This window comes from Tetrao urogallus (assembly GCF_951394365.1).
Source record: "Tetrao urogallus genome assembly, chromosome: 11".
Classification (NCBI taxonomy): Eukaryota; Metazoa; Chordata; class Aves; order Galliformes; family Phasianidae; genus Tetrao; species Tetrao urogallus.
In genome coordinates, this window is record NC_136824.1 from 14,506,816 (window position 1) to 14,524,857 (window position 18,042).

The window sequence follows — 18,042 nt, forward strand, 5'->3', positions numbered from 1 at the left end:
AAGTCAAACTAACTTGCTGTACTTCTAGCTACCATTAACTTGAATTCCATGAACGAAGGATGGTATGGAGCTCTAAAAGAAGCAATTCAGCAACAACAGAACCAACTGGTGTGGGTTTCTGAAGGAAAGGTAAGAAATAATTGTATGGTTAGTTGAGAGATGAAGTGATGTAACTATCAGTTTATTAAGTTACTGATGTTGCAGTTGTGAGTATATGCTTCTGGAATGGAATCTGTTTTCCTTTTTTCCTCATTATGATTTTAATGATCATTTGAAGATGTAAAATAGTAATGCTTCGTGACTGTATGAACTACTTTAAACTGATTTGTTGTTGTATTAGTGCAGTTGCTCTGTTAATGAGGGCTGTGTGCTTGTCCTTGTGCATGTAGCAGCACAGTAACAGTGAGAGCATTTGCCTGTTGACACCTTTTGCTGAAGGATATATTATTGCTTTGCATGAAAAAGCAGCCAGTACTCACAGAAGCTTCAAACATCAATATGCTCTGCTGCATCTGTACTAGAGGCTGGGATTATCCTTGGAATTACTGTTTTTGTTTTTTTTTTTTATATTAAAAGCAAGCAATATTTTCACATTCTTTCTGATTTTTTGCCTTCTCTCAATTTTGAGAACACAAATACAAAATATGAAAGTTAGAATCCTTTTCCCCACTACAACTCCAGTTGTCTTCTGAAGCAATGTGTTTTACTATGTACGTTAGATGCATTCTATTGAGGAACTAATTTCAAGAGGAATACCAACTTCAAGTAAGCCAACAGTGAATGTATTATCATTACACTTTTCTTAATATTTGGGCTGTTTAATTTTGCTCACACAGAACTCATTTCACCTTAGATCAACCTCTAAGCTAGTGATTCCAGTATGAAGACAGTGTTTTCACTATAGCTTTTCACGTCCAACAGTGTAATTTCAGTGGATGCTATCTACTGTCCCATTCCTTGCAGTGGCAGCCATCTACCTTAGTACACTGATATAAAGAGCTAGACTGCAGAAAAGGTTCTTAGATATAAGATTAATATTTCCAATTGAAACCTGATTTCTCCTCCCCTGTGATATTCAGAATTGTAGAATTCTAACTGCTGCTGTGGTGCTGGATTTTGAGCACTACTAACATCTAAAAATACTGGACTTTCTGTTGTAGATCAGAGCGAAATAGATGTTACGTTACATGTTACATTACATTTAGTCACTTCTTCACTAAAAATATGTATTAGCTTTACATTTCAAGAAGAAAAGCATACTTTGAAAGATATTTCAGTAAGTATGTACTCTTCTTTTGTTTGATGCAGGCAGATGGTGCTACAAGTGATGACCTTGATTTACATGATGACCGCCTTTCTTACCTCTCGGCTCCCGGTAGTGAATATTCAATGTACAGTACAGACAGCAGGCATACATCTGACTATGAAGACACAGATACAGAAGGTGGTGCTTATACTGATCAAGAGCTGGATGAGACTCTGAACGATGAGGTTGGAACTCCTCCTGAATCTGCTATTACACGTTCTTCTGAACCCGTTAGAGAGGATTCTTCTGGAATGCATCATGAAACTCAAACTTACACTAGTTATGCATCTCAAGCTCAGCCACAGCCAAATCTTAGAATAGATTCTTCAGGATTTAAAACAACTGCTTCTCAGCCGGTAAGGAAATATTTTACAAACTGACCACTGTGCATTTAGTTCAAGTAGCAATTTCTCTTGAACAAGAAATCTATCTTTGTAGTCTACTTACAAGTGTTACATGCGTACAAGAAAATTGTGAAAAGCAGTAACGTGTTGCAGTGAGTTGAAGAATCAGCTTGCACTACCCATGTTAGTGTTAGATAGGAGGATTAAAGTACCACTCTACTTTGATTAATGTTTTTATTTTTTTCCTACGTTTTCAATATAATTTCTGGAAGTGGTAGTGCATGATACTTTCTGTACATTTCATTCTGCATGTAGCTGAGTTGATCAAAGCATCAATTTTAAGTTACTTTATATAAATCAAAAAGTCATACAATGATTCGATAGCAGTGTATTTAAAATATTTTAAACACTTCACAGAAAGCAGAAGCATCACCTGCAGTCCCTTACCTTTCCCCGTCGCCTGAATCAAACCCTGCAACCTCATCAACCTCTGCAGTAAATGCTAATGTAAACCTAACTAATGTCAGACTAGAGGAGCCTACTGCTGCTCCTTACAACTCTTATCAACCACAAGCGGGCCCCTTAAGAACATCAAGTACTGAGGGAGCTCATGTAGTGCTAAGAGATCAAGAGCCATCATCCTTACCGCCGCATATAGATCCAGCAAAGGTACCTGTGCTGCACTGTTGCGCTGATTTCCTGCTATACATCAAGCTAGCACATGATTATATTTTTCTTTTTCCATTATTTGGAGAATTCTTCTGGTTTTTTTTTTTTCCCCTCTAGGAGATCATGCAGGTTACAAAACACAGTGCATCTAAATTGCTGAGCATCACCTAACATTTTGTGTGCATGGCTTCAAACTATATACTTTCCACTTATCAAAAAGATGACATTTTATATAAAGGCTGCATTCTGTATTTTGATTTTATTTTACATGTGACCTTTTCAGCTTGTCAGTGCTCTGCTATTTGTTAATGAAAAATCTATTCTTTCGTTTTGTTGATGAAAAGTCTCTTCTTTCTCTAAAATGACAGAAGACTTTTTCATATATTTACCTGTTGATTGTGAAGATAAATCTGATTTATTTGGTAATTTTAAATGCTTTCCCTGAATGTTTGAAATAAATTTACTACAAATCTCTTTACTTTCCAAACAAACCTGTCTCACCCTCCTCCTCATTTAAAAAAAAAAAAAAAAAAAAAAAAAAAGGCAGCAGAGGGGAAGCAACATGCCACCACCAACAGAAGTCAAATGAGAAATTGTTACCTTTGGCTTGCAGTTTTAATCTGTGTGTATGTCTTTGCTCAAATGTGTAACTGCAATGAATCTTTGAATCATCAAGTTCAGCTTCCTGTGATTGCGGACAACTGCATTAAATTACTATCCTTCTAAACCAAATTAAAGCCAATATGAAAAGTTAATTTTGAATAAAACTTTGCTCTGGTTACTCTTCATTTTAAATAAATTGGAACACCTCTCTATTTAACAGGTATACAGAAAGGACCCATATATTAATGAAGAAGCATCCAGACAAAGCTATGTCTTAAAACAGCCAGCTGTTAATCACCCAGCACAGAGACAGGAAAGAGACCCAAATCTGATCTATGAATCTCAGACTCAATATGCAGAAAAACAACCAAGTAGGGAGTATGAACAGTCAACATACAGGTATGATTCTACAAACTATGTAGATCAATTTTCCCGTGGGTATGACCCTCGACTACATTATGAAGATCGAGTGCCTCCCTATGAGGAGCACTGGTCGTATTATGATGAAAAACAGCCCTACAGTCAACCAAGAACAGCTTATGAAAGCCAGCCTCCTAGAGATCTTGACTCCAGACAAAATACCGAAGAGAGCACAGAACGCAGCTATTACCCAGCACAACCCCGATTTGAGGAACCTCCTCCGATGAGCTACGATGGCAGACCTCGCTATGAGCATGCACCCAAGAACTTCAGCTTACCACAAGTGCGGTATGAAGATCAGCATCCTGTTGGCTATGACACACATGCACATGGTAGATATAAACAAGAAGCTCAGCCATACCAGTCAGCCATATCTCGATCTCCTGAACCCAAGCAGTACTTTGATCCACATATGAGGGGCTATGAGCAAGGCCCTCCTCAAGCTTACAATGCAAAAGCTGGACAGTTTGAGCCTTCTCATAGCACTTCAAGTGTTTCTCTTCCTCCTCCTGCATCTTCACAAACAAAACCAGAAGTTTTGCCTTCCAACAGTAAACCACTGCCTACACCTCCATCTCTAGCAGAGGAAGAGGAGGATCCAGCCATGAAACCGCAGTCTGTGCGAAGTAGAGTTAAGATATTTGAACGAAGAAGATCACCATCTCTGGAAAAAATTAAGGACCCCAGTGACACATCAGCTGTCAAAGTAAGGCATTTAAGTTTTGCATGTTTTTAATTTTTTTTCAAATTCTTGTTTCACTGATGAGATTGAATTGCTGGTAAGAAAATACTGTCTTGGAGAGAGAACTCTGTTAGTGGAGCAGACTCCTAGCAACCTAAGTGTAGTTTGTTTTAAAAGCTGAAGTTGAAAACTAAAATGGAAATCGCACTGTTGAAGACTGCCTCTTTCATTTTTACTGGTTTTTCATGCTGTTTTATTCTGAAGGAATAAGAAAGGGAGGGCTGTGTTAGTTTTCTTACTCTAACATGCTGCCTCTTTCCAGATGTTAGAAAATGTGTTGTGCTTCTCTTTACAGCCTCCAGAACTAGCACCAAAGCCTACGCTCCCAGCCGTGAGTGGCCCAAAAACAACTTCTCAAAGCCAGTATGAACATGACAAAACAACTTACAGGTAGATGCACAACTGATAATCAAACTTAGCTTTCAATACAAGATTGGAGTGTTCAGACAGTACATTGTAGTGGTTCAAACTGGAAGCTGCAGAGTGGAGAGCGGGTTGTCAGTGTAATTTATGTCAGTAGTAAGTCGAGAAGTAAAGCCAGTTGACACAGATGTGATTGCTGAGAAGGAAACGGATGCAAAATGATTTTGGGGGCTTTTTTAAGGAAGTAATTTTTAATAAGGAAAAAGGTAAGATGGAGATATGGGTATATTTGGGACAATTTAAAAGTGAAGCATAAGTGAAAAGGAGAGATGAAATAAGAATTTTCTTTGTGCTATGTCAGAGCTGTCGCATCTCAAGACTGCGTAGATTAGAGGTAGTGCATGCAGTTATGAAAATTATTTTAGTTGGTTTATTACTAGTTAGGTTAGGAAGAAGCAGAATTTAATTCTTGTAATTATCCTTGTTAAAACTGTGCAAGGCAATTGTGTATTATTATTCCTGGTTAGGGCCCCAGAACCACAAAGACCTCAAGCGAAGCCACCTGAAGATATTGTTCGTTCAAATCATTATGATCCTGAAGAAGATGAAGAGTATTACAGAAAGCAGCTCTCATACTTTGATCGCAGGAATTTTGAGAATAAGCCTTCTGCACAGGTTCCTGCCAGCCATCACTCTGACTCCACTAAACCAATACATTCACAAAATCAGCTGAATTTCTCCAATTATTCTAAGTAAGTTTTGTGGTTTTATTTATTTTTTTATTTTCTTTAATTTGAAAAAAGGAAGGGGAGAGGTGTGTAGAGCTAAAAAGGAAATTCTTTATCTGCAAATAGAGTTTCAAGAGTTCATGGTACCTAACTGATCTTTTATGTTGATAAAGTTCATTTCTCTGTATAGATGAGGTGTCAGTCTGCATGTATTTTTGTAAATGACATGATTAGTTTTTAGTAGGACTTTAAATGCGCTACTTCTCTTGCTTACCACTTTAGTTCTTAAATATTGTTCAAAGCAGTGGTTTTAGTTTATTGCAAGCTTTTATTCTTCAGATCCGCTTGTACACGTCAGCTGTGTTTGACATTAGGAAAGTGAGCCTTTTGGGAATTTTGTTGATGCCAGAATTTAATCTGTTGATGGAAACATCTGCTTCCTTTATTGTTCTACTTCCTTGACTTGGAACATTTTGATACAGTATTGTGTGAAAGTTCATAGAACAAATTTAGCTCAGGCAGAGGACTGGTTGTCTTGGAGAGTATTTAAACAGGTTTTATACTTTCTACAGTTTTATTTAAATCTTCAAAATTTATTTAAATTCAAACTATAATAATGTCTTTGTAGCTGTCCATGTGGGAAGCTGTCTTGGCTTTGATTAATGAAGGCTTCAAGTCAGGTGACTTTTGAAGGCTTTGGTTGCGCTCCTACTTGAAATCTGTATTATTAATATTCAGATCTAGCAGAAAGACTGGCAATCCTAGTGTAAATGAGGTCTTTATAGTAAAATAATAAATTAGCTTGCTAATTAATACTCTGCATTTTATATTGCGACTGTGTGTTCAAGCTGTGTTGTGTACTTGATACACTGTGTTCTAGTGCTTGTCTTAAAGGATTGGATTTGGGGCTCCTAAATCCTATACCTGTATCTGTAAGATTGCCTAGAATGTTTTTCTCTGGGAACTGAAAACTTCAGAATCTTTCCAAAGATCTTGGTAGGTTTTAAAGGAATTGCTAGTTTTATTGTAATCAAAAGTTTTTATAAGTTTGCAGACAACACCAAGTTGGAAGGGAGTGTTAATCTGCCTGAGGGGAAAAGGGCACTACAGAGGGACCTGGGTAGGCTGGATTGATGGGCCAAAGCAAACTGTGTGAGTTTCAATAGGGTCAAGTGTCAGGTCCTGCATTTTAGTCACAACCCCAGACAACCCTACAAGCTTGGGGAGGAGTGGCTGGAAAGCTGCCTGATGGAAAGGGACCTTGGTGTACTGATGGACAGTCAGCTGAATATGGGGCAGCAGTGTGCCCAGGTGGCCAAGAGGGCCAATGGCATCCTGGCTTGTATCAGGGATGCTGTGGTGAGCAGGACTAGGGAAGTCATCCTGCCCCTGTACTCGGCACTGGTGAGGCCTCACCTCGAGTACCGTGTTCAGTTTTGGGTGCCTCAGTGCACAGAGGACATTGAGGTGCTGGAGCAGGTCCAAAGAAGGGCAGCAAGGCTTGTGAAGGGCTTGGAGAATGTGTCCTATGAGGAGAGACTGAAGGAACTGGGGCTGTTTAGTCTGGGAAGAGGAGGCTGAGGGGAGACCTTATTGCCCTCTTCCAATATCTGAAAGGTGACTGCAGAGAGAGCAGGGTTGGTCTCTTCTCACTGGTGACAGGTGACAGAATGAGGGGAAATGGCTTCAAGTTTGTGCCAAGGTAAGTTTAAGTTGGATATCAGGAAAAGCTTCTTTACAAAAACGGTTGTGAAGCACTGGAATAGGCTCCCCAGGGAGGTGGTTGAGTCACCGTCCCTGGATGTGTTTAAAAACCATTTGGATGTGGTGCTCAGGGACGTGATTTAGCAGAGGGTTGTTAGAGATAGGGTAGTATGGTTAGGTTGTGGTTGGACTCAATGATCTTTAAGGTCTTTTCCAACCTGACTGACTGTGATTCTATGCTTAGGGTTAATGTATACATTAATCTGTAAGCAGTTCTGATAGTGTTCTACACTCTTATATTCTGATATATTATATGATATATTATTATATTCTGATAGTGTTCTACTTCTGATAGCAGTTCTTAGTCAAGCATATTATGCTTCCTCTTTTTTTTTTTTTTTTTTTTTTTCGGTCCTGCATCTTCTGATAGGAAGATGGGAGTATTATTAATGTCTTGATTTCTGGCATCATAGGGAGGCCAGAAAGTCTCGTTGGCCTCACAGTGCTTTGCAGTAGCTCTCAGAATTGTTTTCACCTCTCAAAACAGTTAGCTATAAATAGTCCATTTTGATCTGTAAGCACCCGACTATGTTGCCATAGTAAATGCAACTAATGCTTAAGTGAGAATCCTGTGAGCTCTCAGCAAATAGCTGTAAAGATTGTAGAATTCCTTAAACAGAGAATCTGTGCATTTGTTACTCCCTGCATTGGTGTCAAACATGAGAGAGCACGAGCAATAAGCATTAACTGTTAAGTCGTTTGCTGCAGAACAGCTAATTGTTGAGATAAATGGTTCCATACTTCTACTTACCACTCCTGACTGTCACGTTTCTATTTTTTGGCTGCCCAGTTGTAGTCTTTTTTGTGAGTTAGAGATTTGAAGGATTATACTCAGAGAAAAGTAACATCTAAATGCCACAGAGAAATAAATCGATATTGTTTTTATGTGTGATACAGCTTCATGTGTCAGGGGGCAAAAATGGATAGAATTTTTCTTTTAAGGAAAAATGTAATCCGTAACAGAAATAAGAGGGCATGGGAAAGAAAATGTACCCAGGGCAGTCCTTTACAAATAGACAAAGGATTGAAATACGAATTGGTAGTAAGTGGAAATAAATGAGAAAACTACTCAGCTTGACAGAGTGGCCTCCAGAGGCATAGCACAAAGTGCCTGTTTAGAAACACAAAACTACTGCTGGATTGAGAAGGCATTTGTCCTCAGGACTTTTCCCTTTAGCCAGTTTTCCCTTTGGTACCCTGTTGCCTCCTCATTATTCATCTTTTTTTTTTCTAGTTCGTTTATGCAGTAACTATGTCAATGAATTCTTCCTAAAACAAACAAACAAAAACACAGGATTAAATTTGAATGGCAGTACAGGAACTCATGGTTATCCCACTGCTTGTTCTTCTGTGATAGAAATAATGTGCAATCCATGTACTGTATTGTGGGTATTGAAGACAGATTTTATTTTCTCATGAGCAGTGTCCATGACTTTTTCAGTTTCAAATATGTTAAACATTGAGTTATGTAAAATTCTTTGCTATTAAGTAAATATTGTGAAAGTATATATTTTATGTTACATGTGTACAATTGTTTACTCTTCTGATTTTATGCACTTTATGCACAATATATATTGTGCCATTAATAAAGCTGCTTTGTAAGAGTAATTTCTATAAGCATGTTATGGTTTTCAGTGACTGTAGGATAAGGGATACTTTCTCCTACTTCAAGAAAGCAGAACTTATAAGTGGATGCATTTCTGTGGCTCTGGTTGGAGCAGTTTGAGAGTACTGCCCCTGTGACTGAGTAGTAGATTTCTTCCTACATTGTTCAGTGTGGTGCACTGCAGATCAGTGGTACAGTTTGCCAGATTTTGTCTGTGTGCTGAGATCAATAGGCTGTTGCACACTGGTTCATTCTCATAGTTCATTTCTGGTTCATATCTACTTAGAAATGATGGTTTTGCAACAAACATGAAATAGGAAGCAGCATAGCTTTAATTACAGGAACTTCATTTATACACCCACAAGTTGAAGCAGGAATTTTGTTGTTCGCTGATTTCGTTACAAGAGAATTCTGAGCAATGTGGTTACGATTTTGGCTGACCTGTAGTCGAGGAGTGTGTAGCAAAGTTGTGCTTCATGTCACACATAACTGCTGAATGAGTTTGTGTTGCCACTGCTGGCTCTTACACTCCCTCCATCAAAATGTACAGCCCTTCCACTTTTTTCTTCAAATTTCCCATAGGTGTGGAGAGTTGTCACTTTCCTCCCTCTGCTGGATGATAGCCCTCTCTGGGAAGCAGTAATTTCAGGTGGGCAGTTTGCAGAGGAAGGAGCTACTGCCCGCCTGGAGTGAAGACATCAGTGAGCAAATGTGCAGCTGTAACTTCTGCTGTCAGATAAATGGCTTTATGTAAATTCAGTGACAACAGAAGCTTATACAATGTCTCTGAATGATCATTTTTGCAACATTGGCTAACACTGATGAATTCATACAGATGTTGCTCACTGAGCATCGTGTTCACATGCTTATCAAGCAGACTGCCAAAAGTTGATCAGGTCTTTTCTTTGTTTCATGAGATTGTCCTCCAAAGCAGTAAGCCACTGGCTGTTGAAAATTATTAGTTATCATGAGCATACAGAAAGTGAAGTCATGATGGAAAGCTGTTCTAATCTAGAAAGTATTTAACTTGCTTTTAAGTTATATGTTAAAAAGGAGGGAAAGTTGCTGGGACTACCCAGTCTTTCCTCTAGGATACATAAACAGTTTTTTTTTTTTTAACATACTGCTGATGGTTGAACGCAATCAGAAGCATTTCCAAGTGTGGGCTCTGCTATTTGACAAGCTGTAGAGCCATTGAAATATGTGTTGTGCTGAGGGAATGTTCTTATGATCCGGGGGTACAAAACCAGGAATGTTCTGTGTTGAGACTGAAGAAAGATGAACGGAAACTGGCCCATAAACAAGAGAGCCTGTTACAATTTTGGATTTGGTGTTTGTGTTTTCAATATGCCAACTAACTCCTTGTTTATACAGATCTTAACAAATGGCTTTGCACAATCTCATTCTTATTTCCGTTATCTGCTGATTTGAAACATGACTTCCTAATTCACTGACAAAATCTCAGGTTGCTGTAGGGGATTGTTGTACTTATACATTTGGTAAAAGCACTGTCAACATCACTGCTAAAAATAGTCGTATGAGAACTGCAAGGACTAATGTAAAGCATGTAGAAATAATATGCTTAAGATAGAATGACTATTTTTCTTTCATTCTTCTATTGCTGTTTGCTTTGCCATCACCTAGATTTCTTGGCTCTTACACTAGCTATGACTACTTGAAAAGGAACATCAAGTGGTAAGACTTGTTGATGTGAGGATGTTTTCAGGTGTCCTCTCACTGTTACATTTCATCACGGGCATTATGTGCACTTCAAATTTTAAACACATGAATTCTAAAAGTTATTACTATCTACTGAAGTCCAAAATCACAGGGATTTGCAAAATTAATCATTTTCTGAAAGAAGCTTTTTTGAGGAATATTTCTAGTACAACCAAGAATTATCTTAAAAATGAGATTTTTAAAGTTGTTTACAGTATGCACATAAAGCTAGTGAAGCTTAAGCTGATTGCATTTCTAATTAAGATGGCATTGTTCAAATACTGGGTGTATTTAGAAAAATTATACTAAAACTCATCTTCCTTTTGGCTACCTATTTTTACCAAAAACAACCTATCAACCCCTTGAGAAGAGGATTTATATTCTTATTTTAAAGATGTGCTAAACTGGAAAGTACTTTCTTTACTGAAAATACCCCTTAATGAAATTGAAAAATGAAGATCTGTAGGTTATTGTACAAATACACCTGAAATGTCATCTGCCTTTTGTTTGCCTTGGTTTGTGTTACTAATCTTCTTAAGATTCAATGTTGTCTTGAAATATCTTGTGCTTATTAATGAATGTTTTTATACTAGAGGAAAGATATTTAAGAAAAGTGCTTTAATGTTTATAGGAAAAAGATGGAAATCGGGTGATCGTAGGAGAAAAATACAGCAGAAGCTCAGAGCCCTGAGGAAACAAAAGTCTTTCTTTTTTCCATTCATTTCAACAGGGGGAAGCCAACTGATGCTGAATCAATGGATAGATCTGTTGGTGACAAGCGCTATGAGCCAATCCCTCAAGTTGCAACTCCTCCTCCTGCTCCTTCAGTCCAGTACACACAACCTCAGTCAATTAATAGTCCTGTCCTGTCTCTCCCAGCACATCACAAGCCTGCACTTTCTGAAGGTGAGCAATTAGAACGCTAACCTGCTCATGTGATGCAGGTATAAAATGTCACGTTCTTTTGTGAACGTTTCAGCATGCATAAGCTGCTAGCTGTGTTTCTCTTTAACTGATCTTTTGAGTAATTAAAGTTGAGGTTGAGTTTTGAGAAACAATTCAGGATCTTATCTGAAACTTTAACTTCCAGGTATTGTTAGTCACTAGAATTTTTTTTTTTATTCTGAAATTGAGTGGTCTCAGAAAAGAGTAAATAAAATTTTGAGTATTTAGATGTTCCTTATGCTTTCAGATGGGAATTCTTTAGGCATGAGTAATAGTTGTAGGTTTCTGAAAACAGATGTTGTTTCACATCCTTCAGAAGAATGCCCAGTCCAGCTGAATTTTGCAGTTTTTTGCAAGTGTGTAATGATATTGTGCTTTGAAAAATTGAAAACAGGTATTACTAATTAGTCTAACCTTCTTATTGAGCAATTATACCATTGTGGCTAACGCCACTATTTAGTGAAACAATAGGTAATTTTGTTTTTGTTTTTTTTTAAATTAGAATGAAGTGTAATAGAGATGATGTAAGAGAGCTGAACGTAGTAATAGGTATTTCATATAGTACAAAAATGGACTAAATGTGCCTGCTGTGTATGACTAGAAATTCCTGATAATTTTTCTTCAATTCTGGTGTTTTTATTTGTATTGCAGTTAACTCTGTGTCTGACCCTCCTCCGCCTCAGAATAAGCCAGCAATTTTCAGATCCTCTAGAGAGGACACTGTACAGTCCACCTTTTATCCCCAGAAAAGCTTCCCTGACAAAGGTCCTGTTAATGGAACTGAACAGGTTCAGAAAACAGTCACTCCTTCTTACAACCGTTTTACAACAAAACCTTACACTAGTGCTGCAAGGCCCTTTGAGCGCAAGTTTGAAAGTCCTAAATTCAACCATAATCTCTTGCCAAATGAAGCTCAGCATAAACCAGAGTTGCCATCAAAATCTCCAAATTCTCCTCAACCAATTTTGAAAGCACACAGCTCATCACAGCCTCCTGAGTTTGACAGTGGAATGGACACCTTCACTGTACAGGTCGACAAGCCTAAATATCAACCAAATAATGTAAATGCTGTGCCTAAAGCCATTCCTGTAAGGTAAGCTGCTTGGGTTTTGTCTCCAGTAGTAAGTCTGTAGGAGTTTATCTGTTAAACCATATAACTTACTGTTGCTGTGCTTCCATCTTCTGTTGATGTCAGTCCGTAAGCAAAGATAGCTTAAAGGCTGCTGTGATTCTACGATTGTGCAAAAGAGTGCTGAAGAGCACTCAGATTCTTAGCATGTGTCCAGTGTCATGATGTCATTTTGCATTAATCATTTTAGTAATTTATCATCACTACAAAATGACACGGCTGTAATTTTCCATTTCTCATAATAAAAATTAATTTGTAATTATTTGTTTCTAAAAGATAAACTTCATGCCTAAGAATAGCTGTCACAATGACTTGTATTTTCTCTATATGGTTAGAGAAAGTAGGTGCATACTATGTTTGTATACAGGATATTTCAAAAGTAGTCATAAAAAACAGAAGTCACTCCATCAGTTTCGTTTGGTTCTCTTTTCTGTGAGACCAAAGAAGGCAAGTTGTTTTAAGCACTTATTTTCCCAAAGTACTTAAACTATAAGAATTATGTCACCAGCAGCAAATGATAGCACTCTAATCTTAAACTTTGCTGACTTACTCAACTATTTTCATTAATATTTTCAGAATAATGTTTTTTATTATGATTTTAAAGTTAGTAATGAACAAATCATACTCCATCTTGTTTGCTTTTTCAGTAACTCAAATATTGAATAGAATAAATCCTATTTGCTCTTAATCTTAGGAATGTTTTGATGCTGTGCAGTTGCAGGCTGCACAGATCTTGAAATTATTGTCATGTTTTGAGTGAAATACTTTTAGAAATCAGAATCTACTCAAACTAACCATTTGATAACATTCTGTATCTTTTTATTTGTATCTTTACAATCTGGAAATGTGTGCCTTTTTTAAGGGTTTTCAGTGCATGTCTTGCAGCTGTTATGTTCTTCTTCATTAAAGTTTGAAATAAAAGGTTCACTGGAGATGGAATTATAAGTGCTATTTCTTGTTAACGGTATTGAAATCATAATGGAATTTTGGGAACGAAAGGAAATCTTCGGATGTGCAATATATTTGGTTTTCGCTAGTTGAAACGTGTAACAAAGAACAAGCTGCTTCAGTAAAATTTCAGAGGTGGACACGTGAAAACTTAACATTCAAGTAGTCCAAAATCTTGCCCTGACAACTTTCTAAACACATTCAGAGTTTATGTGCATTGATTTTTGTCTTAGGTGTCCCCCATAATTGAGTGTTAGACACAATTAACGTGTCCTTATCAGAGCTTGCTAGCTAGTGTTAGGATGTAAACTAGCAAAATGAAGAGAAGACAGTGATAAAACTGCTGGGCTTAATCTTTGTTTTATATTCAGCCCTTCAGCACTAGAGGATGAGGAGGAGGAAGACGGACACACTGTTGTAGCCACAGCAAGAGGTGTATTCAACAGCAATGGTGGTGTATTGAGCTCCATAGAGACTGGAGTTAGTATTATTATTCCACAAGGAGCCATTCCAGAGGGAATAGAGCAAGAAATATATTTTAAAGTCTGCAGAGACAACAGTATACTTCCACCTTTGGACAAAGAGAAAGGTAAGAGCTGGTACAGTTTATTATGCTGTTACTTAATATTACTATTTTCTAACAACAGCAAAATGAGCTATAAGAGCATATTCATGTGCTTCCAGTGTATTTTATGTATTTCTGTCTGGAGGTACAGAGTATACATCTCAGAAACAAGAACTAAAAGGAAAAATATTCAGCTTGGTATTGGAATTTTCAACCAAGATAAAGGCTCTAAATCATAACTTGAGTATTTGTAGAGTTGAATGTAGCTTTAAAGCTTGCTATCAAGTTTGCTGAAGTATGGTTCTAAGTACCTTTTCCAAGGATCTTTGAAAATTCAGATTGCCTATGATAGCATATTCTTATTAATAGTATATACATTATTAATGCAAATTGAGTAGTGTGTCTTGTCGATTTTTTTTCCTAGCAGTCTCTTTCATACCGTTACTTCAACATTCATGCAATTTCTGACTTAAGATACCTAATTTCCTCAAGTCAAGAAACCAGAAATTTGAATCTGTAATTAAAGCATTACTTGTAAAGGTTCAGAGTAACTGCAGATTACAAGTTAAACATAACTGAATAATCTTATGTTACAATGGGAATTTTAAACTAAAAATAGACTTACACACTTGTATGTTCTGCATTCTAACTGTTATGATAAGAAGTCATAAGCTTTTGAGCTGCAGGAGGCTTGATTCAGCCCAGCATGTCATAAATCCATGCAGGTGGAGCACCACCAGCCACAGCAGAAGCATGAAGAAGGCTGCTTGCTAATATGGGGATTGTTTTTTTGTGCAGTAGATTTTTAGACTGTGATGTGTACCATTGTCATTTCTTGTCTCTGAAGAAAACAGAGGAACAATTTTGTGAAAGCTGTTCCTTATTGACAGTTGAAAATGTTTTTTTTTTTTAAAAACTGAGTTGAATACCTTTGCAATGTAATTGTAATAATCTGAATCTATTTCAAGAGCCATGGTTAACATTTTTTTCTTCTCTGAACTGTAGGTGAAACACTTCTTAGCCCCTTGGTAATGTGTGGGCCTCACGGACTAAAATTCCTGAAGCCAGTGGAGCTGCGCCTGCCACACTGTGCGTCTATGACCCCTGATGGTTGGTCTTTTGCTCTAAAATCCTCTGACTCCTCGTCGGGTATGCTGTCCTCCCTCTGTCCTTTTGGGGCTTTTGGGTGCTATCGTATAATTTAAGTTAATTTGGCTAAAGATGATATGTAATATAAAGAAAACTTGATCATTGTATTTGTGTCAAACTCTCTCATTTCACTTTCATTACAAATGTCTTTCTTACATTTATTCATGGTGCAAATTCATAGCTAAAGCCATGATTGACAGCAGAAAAACAGAGTAATATATTTAGTCTCTTAAATATAATCGTATTTTTCTATTCTGTCTTTTCTTGAGGACTGCTACAGCTGAATACACTTGAAATGATAATCGCACTAAAATTGAGAGGAAATGATTATGTACCTCTGATTGGCCTTTGTAACATAACTGGTGTTTGTCTGTTGCTTAATTAACCATATAGGACTCTGGCAAATCTTAACAATCTGCATGCTCTTAAATCATGATTTAACGCTTGTTAACTGTTTCCATGTGTGCAAGTTGATGCTAACAATTGGGTCATTTAAGAAAACTATAGTGTTTCAGTAAAAGCATTTACAATTCATTTTAATGTAGCTGGATTTTCCACAAGACTTTTCTTGCTTGCTTCTGCCTATTTTTCCTCTACCGCCTTTTACCCAGAAGTTTCTGGTTGATAGTAAAAGTTGCAACTAGGTTGCAATTCTATTTACCTGTTCATTTTACCTCACTGTGACTTTCTGGGAACAGGGGGAAAATGTATTGGCTGAAATTGTCAATGAGAGGCCTATGTTAGAATTCTGGGCAAACTTCAAGCGTTTCAAGCAATTTCATGAAATGGCTGTGAGGTTACAGAAACATAAAAAAATAAAAACCAAAAAGTTTGCACATTTTGGGGGAATAAGTCTTAAGGTTTTATTCAGCTACTTTCAAAAACTATGGTGGAAGATATAAGCCATTCATGTGTACTATGACCTAAGCAATGACTGAACAATGTACTTCTGTATACAGCATTTAAGCCACCATGTATGCATATCTTCTGTCACTAATGTATTTATCACTGTCAACACCAAAGCACTGATGCTTTGAAAATGTAAAGCATCGATCTCCTTGATGGTGATTCAATAACTTAGAGGTATTAAAGGCAATAATTTTTAGTTGTTTTTATAAGCTACTATATGCATGGATTGCATGCATCTATTTAACAATGTGTGTACATGGCAGTGTTAAAACACAGATGCATAAATGATAAGGTCCTGAAAGGTAAAATTACATACAAAAATGACACAATACTTTTGTAACTAATAGCACCTGTTCATGAACTTACTTGAAGTGAAGGGAGAGAATTCAAAATGATCTAACCAATAACTGAATCTGGGACATTTTTCTCCCTTTCCAAAGTGGTGTGTGTGCGTGCGCGCATGTGTGGGAGCAAGAGCGTGTATATTAAACACTAACACTTTCTGTATTGTAAATATTACACCACATTCTGTTAATCTGAAATGGGATGTATATCATAACATTGCTCTTTTGAGACAAACTTAAAAATTAGGCAATTCTGTCTTATGATATGTAAGTAGACCATACTGTGTCTTAAATAAATTATTGTTTTCTCTCTTTTTAAAATAGTTGCTTATGGGACTCTGATTTTTCAGGTGGCTTTATAATAACAGCTAATAGAATTCTGGGGTTTTCCTCTCTTCAGTCGTCTGCTCTGCCTCATCTTTTCTGAACGTGTCCATGTTCTGTCCTAAAAATGACATTCATTTGCACTTAACATCCTTTCTGCTATGCTTAGGCCTCGTATGTTATTTTACTGGTAAACACCTTCAAACACTCTTATGATTTTGGTATTAAAAACAAAATAAACAAGAAAGCTTTTATGGCCACAACTATTTTAATATAGTACAAAATAGTGAAGGATCATTGTTTCGATTGCTTGCCTTTCTACTGACATAATCAGTCTTGTGAGTTTTGAGACTAAGTGGAACTTCCTGCATCTATAAAGTGAAACAGCCTCCAGCATTAAGGTTCTTAACTGAAATAAGTAGTTTTGGCTGGCAGCAGTAAACTTGTTTGTATTCTCTAACTGTACACGTGCCGCTTGTACTTCCTTGTCCCTACATCAGATGTTGCCATCACTCAGTGCATTGTGTACTTCATTTTGTTTTCATGAGTTAAAGAAAACTGTGGAATGACATCACTCATTCAGTGCAGAAGTCTGTGGTGTTTGTAGCCTATGTGACAGGGTTCTCTTAACGTGTTGCACGCTTCTCTAGAATGAGTGGCTTTGAGCCATTTAATGTCATTTGTATGGAAGGTATAGGAAAGTATTAGTGCATTTTTTCCTCTCTTCTACTGTAGTGGGATGATGATGCTTTTTCTATAGCAATAACTTTTAGAAATGGCTCTAGATTAAAGGAAAAACATATCCTCCAGTCAAAGGAGGTGTCTGAATGTGCAGATGGAATTTAACCTTTGTCTGCTGAGATGGCGTTTGACAACGCTCGCTTGTAAAACAATATTACACAGAACTTTGACCGTGAGTTGGTATCTTCTGTTGTAAAAAATCTTAAGCATGTACCAGCTAACTGGAATATTTTCAGAATGTCAGTATTTCACCCTTCAAAATAACACTGTAGCTGCAAAATAATTTCTATTCTGTCTACAGTAATTTTCATAACAGAAAAGTAAATTACCAATGTATTGGTGCTTAGTTAAAAGTTTGCTTCTGCTTTGACTTGTTTGTGCTCAGAATTATTCCAGAGACTTCAAATGCATCCTAACCATAGTTGCTTTTTATATCTCCTAATTTCTTTGGCAGCTAAGGAAAGAGCCAGTGAATGCTTCATTCGCTGTTAACGCTTCTGAAATGAAAAGCACAATGTTGATGCTGCAGAGTAGCATGACTTGTATTTAGCATTTCCAGAATATCATACCGTCTGCTTAGCACAATTGATCTATTCTGTATTATAGGCAAATGAGGTGAAAGATTTTGTTAATAATGTGCCAGCTGCAGGTTTAAAAAAAGAAAAAAAAGACATGTTGATTCAGAGCCTAAAAGTTCCTATCCAAGAGCTTGGTTGTGTCAAGT

The 18,042-nt window shown here is 37.1% G+C and overlaps 1 protein-coding gene across 2 annotated transcripts in view; it reads left to right on the forward strand.

Moving 5' to 3' along the window:
• The window catches only part of TJP1 (tight junction protein 1), a gene marked incomplete at both ends in the record, with an annotated part of 157,401 nt that overhangs the window by 139,209 nt on the left and 150 nt on the right, over window positions 1-18,042 (forward strand). Inside the window, 11 exons of one of the 2 annotated variants that reach the window (XM_079540676.1) lie at window positions 29-129; window positions 1,309-1,662; window positions 2,068-2,319; window positions 3,143-4,048; window positions 4,380-4,474; window positions 4,975-5,199; window positions 10,190-10,240; window positions 10,995-11,170; window positions 11,861-12,302; window positions 13,658-13,875; window positions 14,857-15,000. In XM_079540676.1, the coding sequence (XP_079396802.1) occupies window positions 29-129; window positions 1,309-1,662; window positions 2,068-2,319; window positions 3,143-4,048; window positions 4,380-4,474; window positions 4,975-5,199; window positions 10,190-10,240; window positions 10,995-11,170; window positions 11,861-12,302; window positions 13,658-13,875; window positions 14,857-15,000 (2,964 nt within the window). The remainder of the gene's footprint in view (window positions 1-28; window positions 130-1,308; window positions 1,663-2,067; window positions 2,320-3,142; window positions 4,049-4,379; window positions 4,475-4,974; window positions 5,200-10,189; window positions 10,241-10,994; window positions 11,171-11,860; window positions 12,303-13,657; window positions 13,876-14,856; window positions 15,001-18,042) is intronic. The other variant, XM_079540677.1, reaches the window with a different exon arrangement.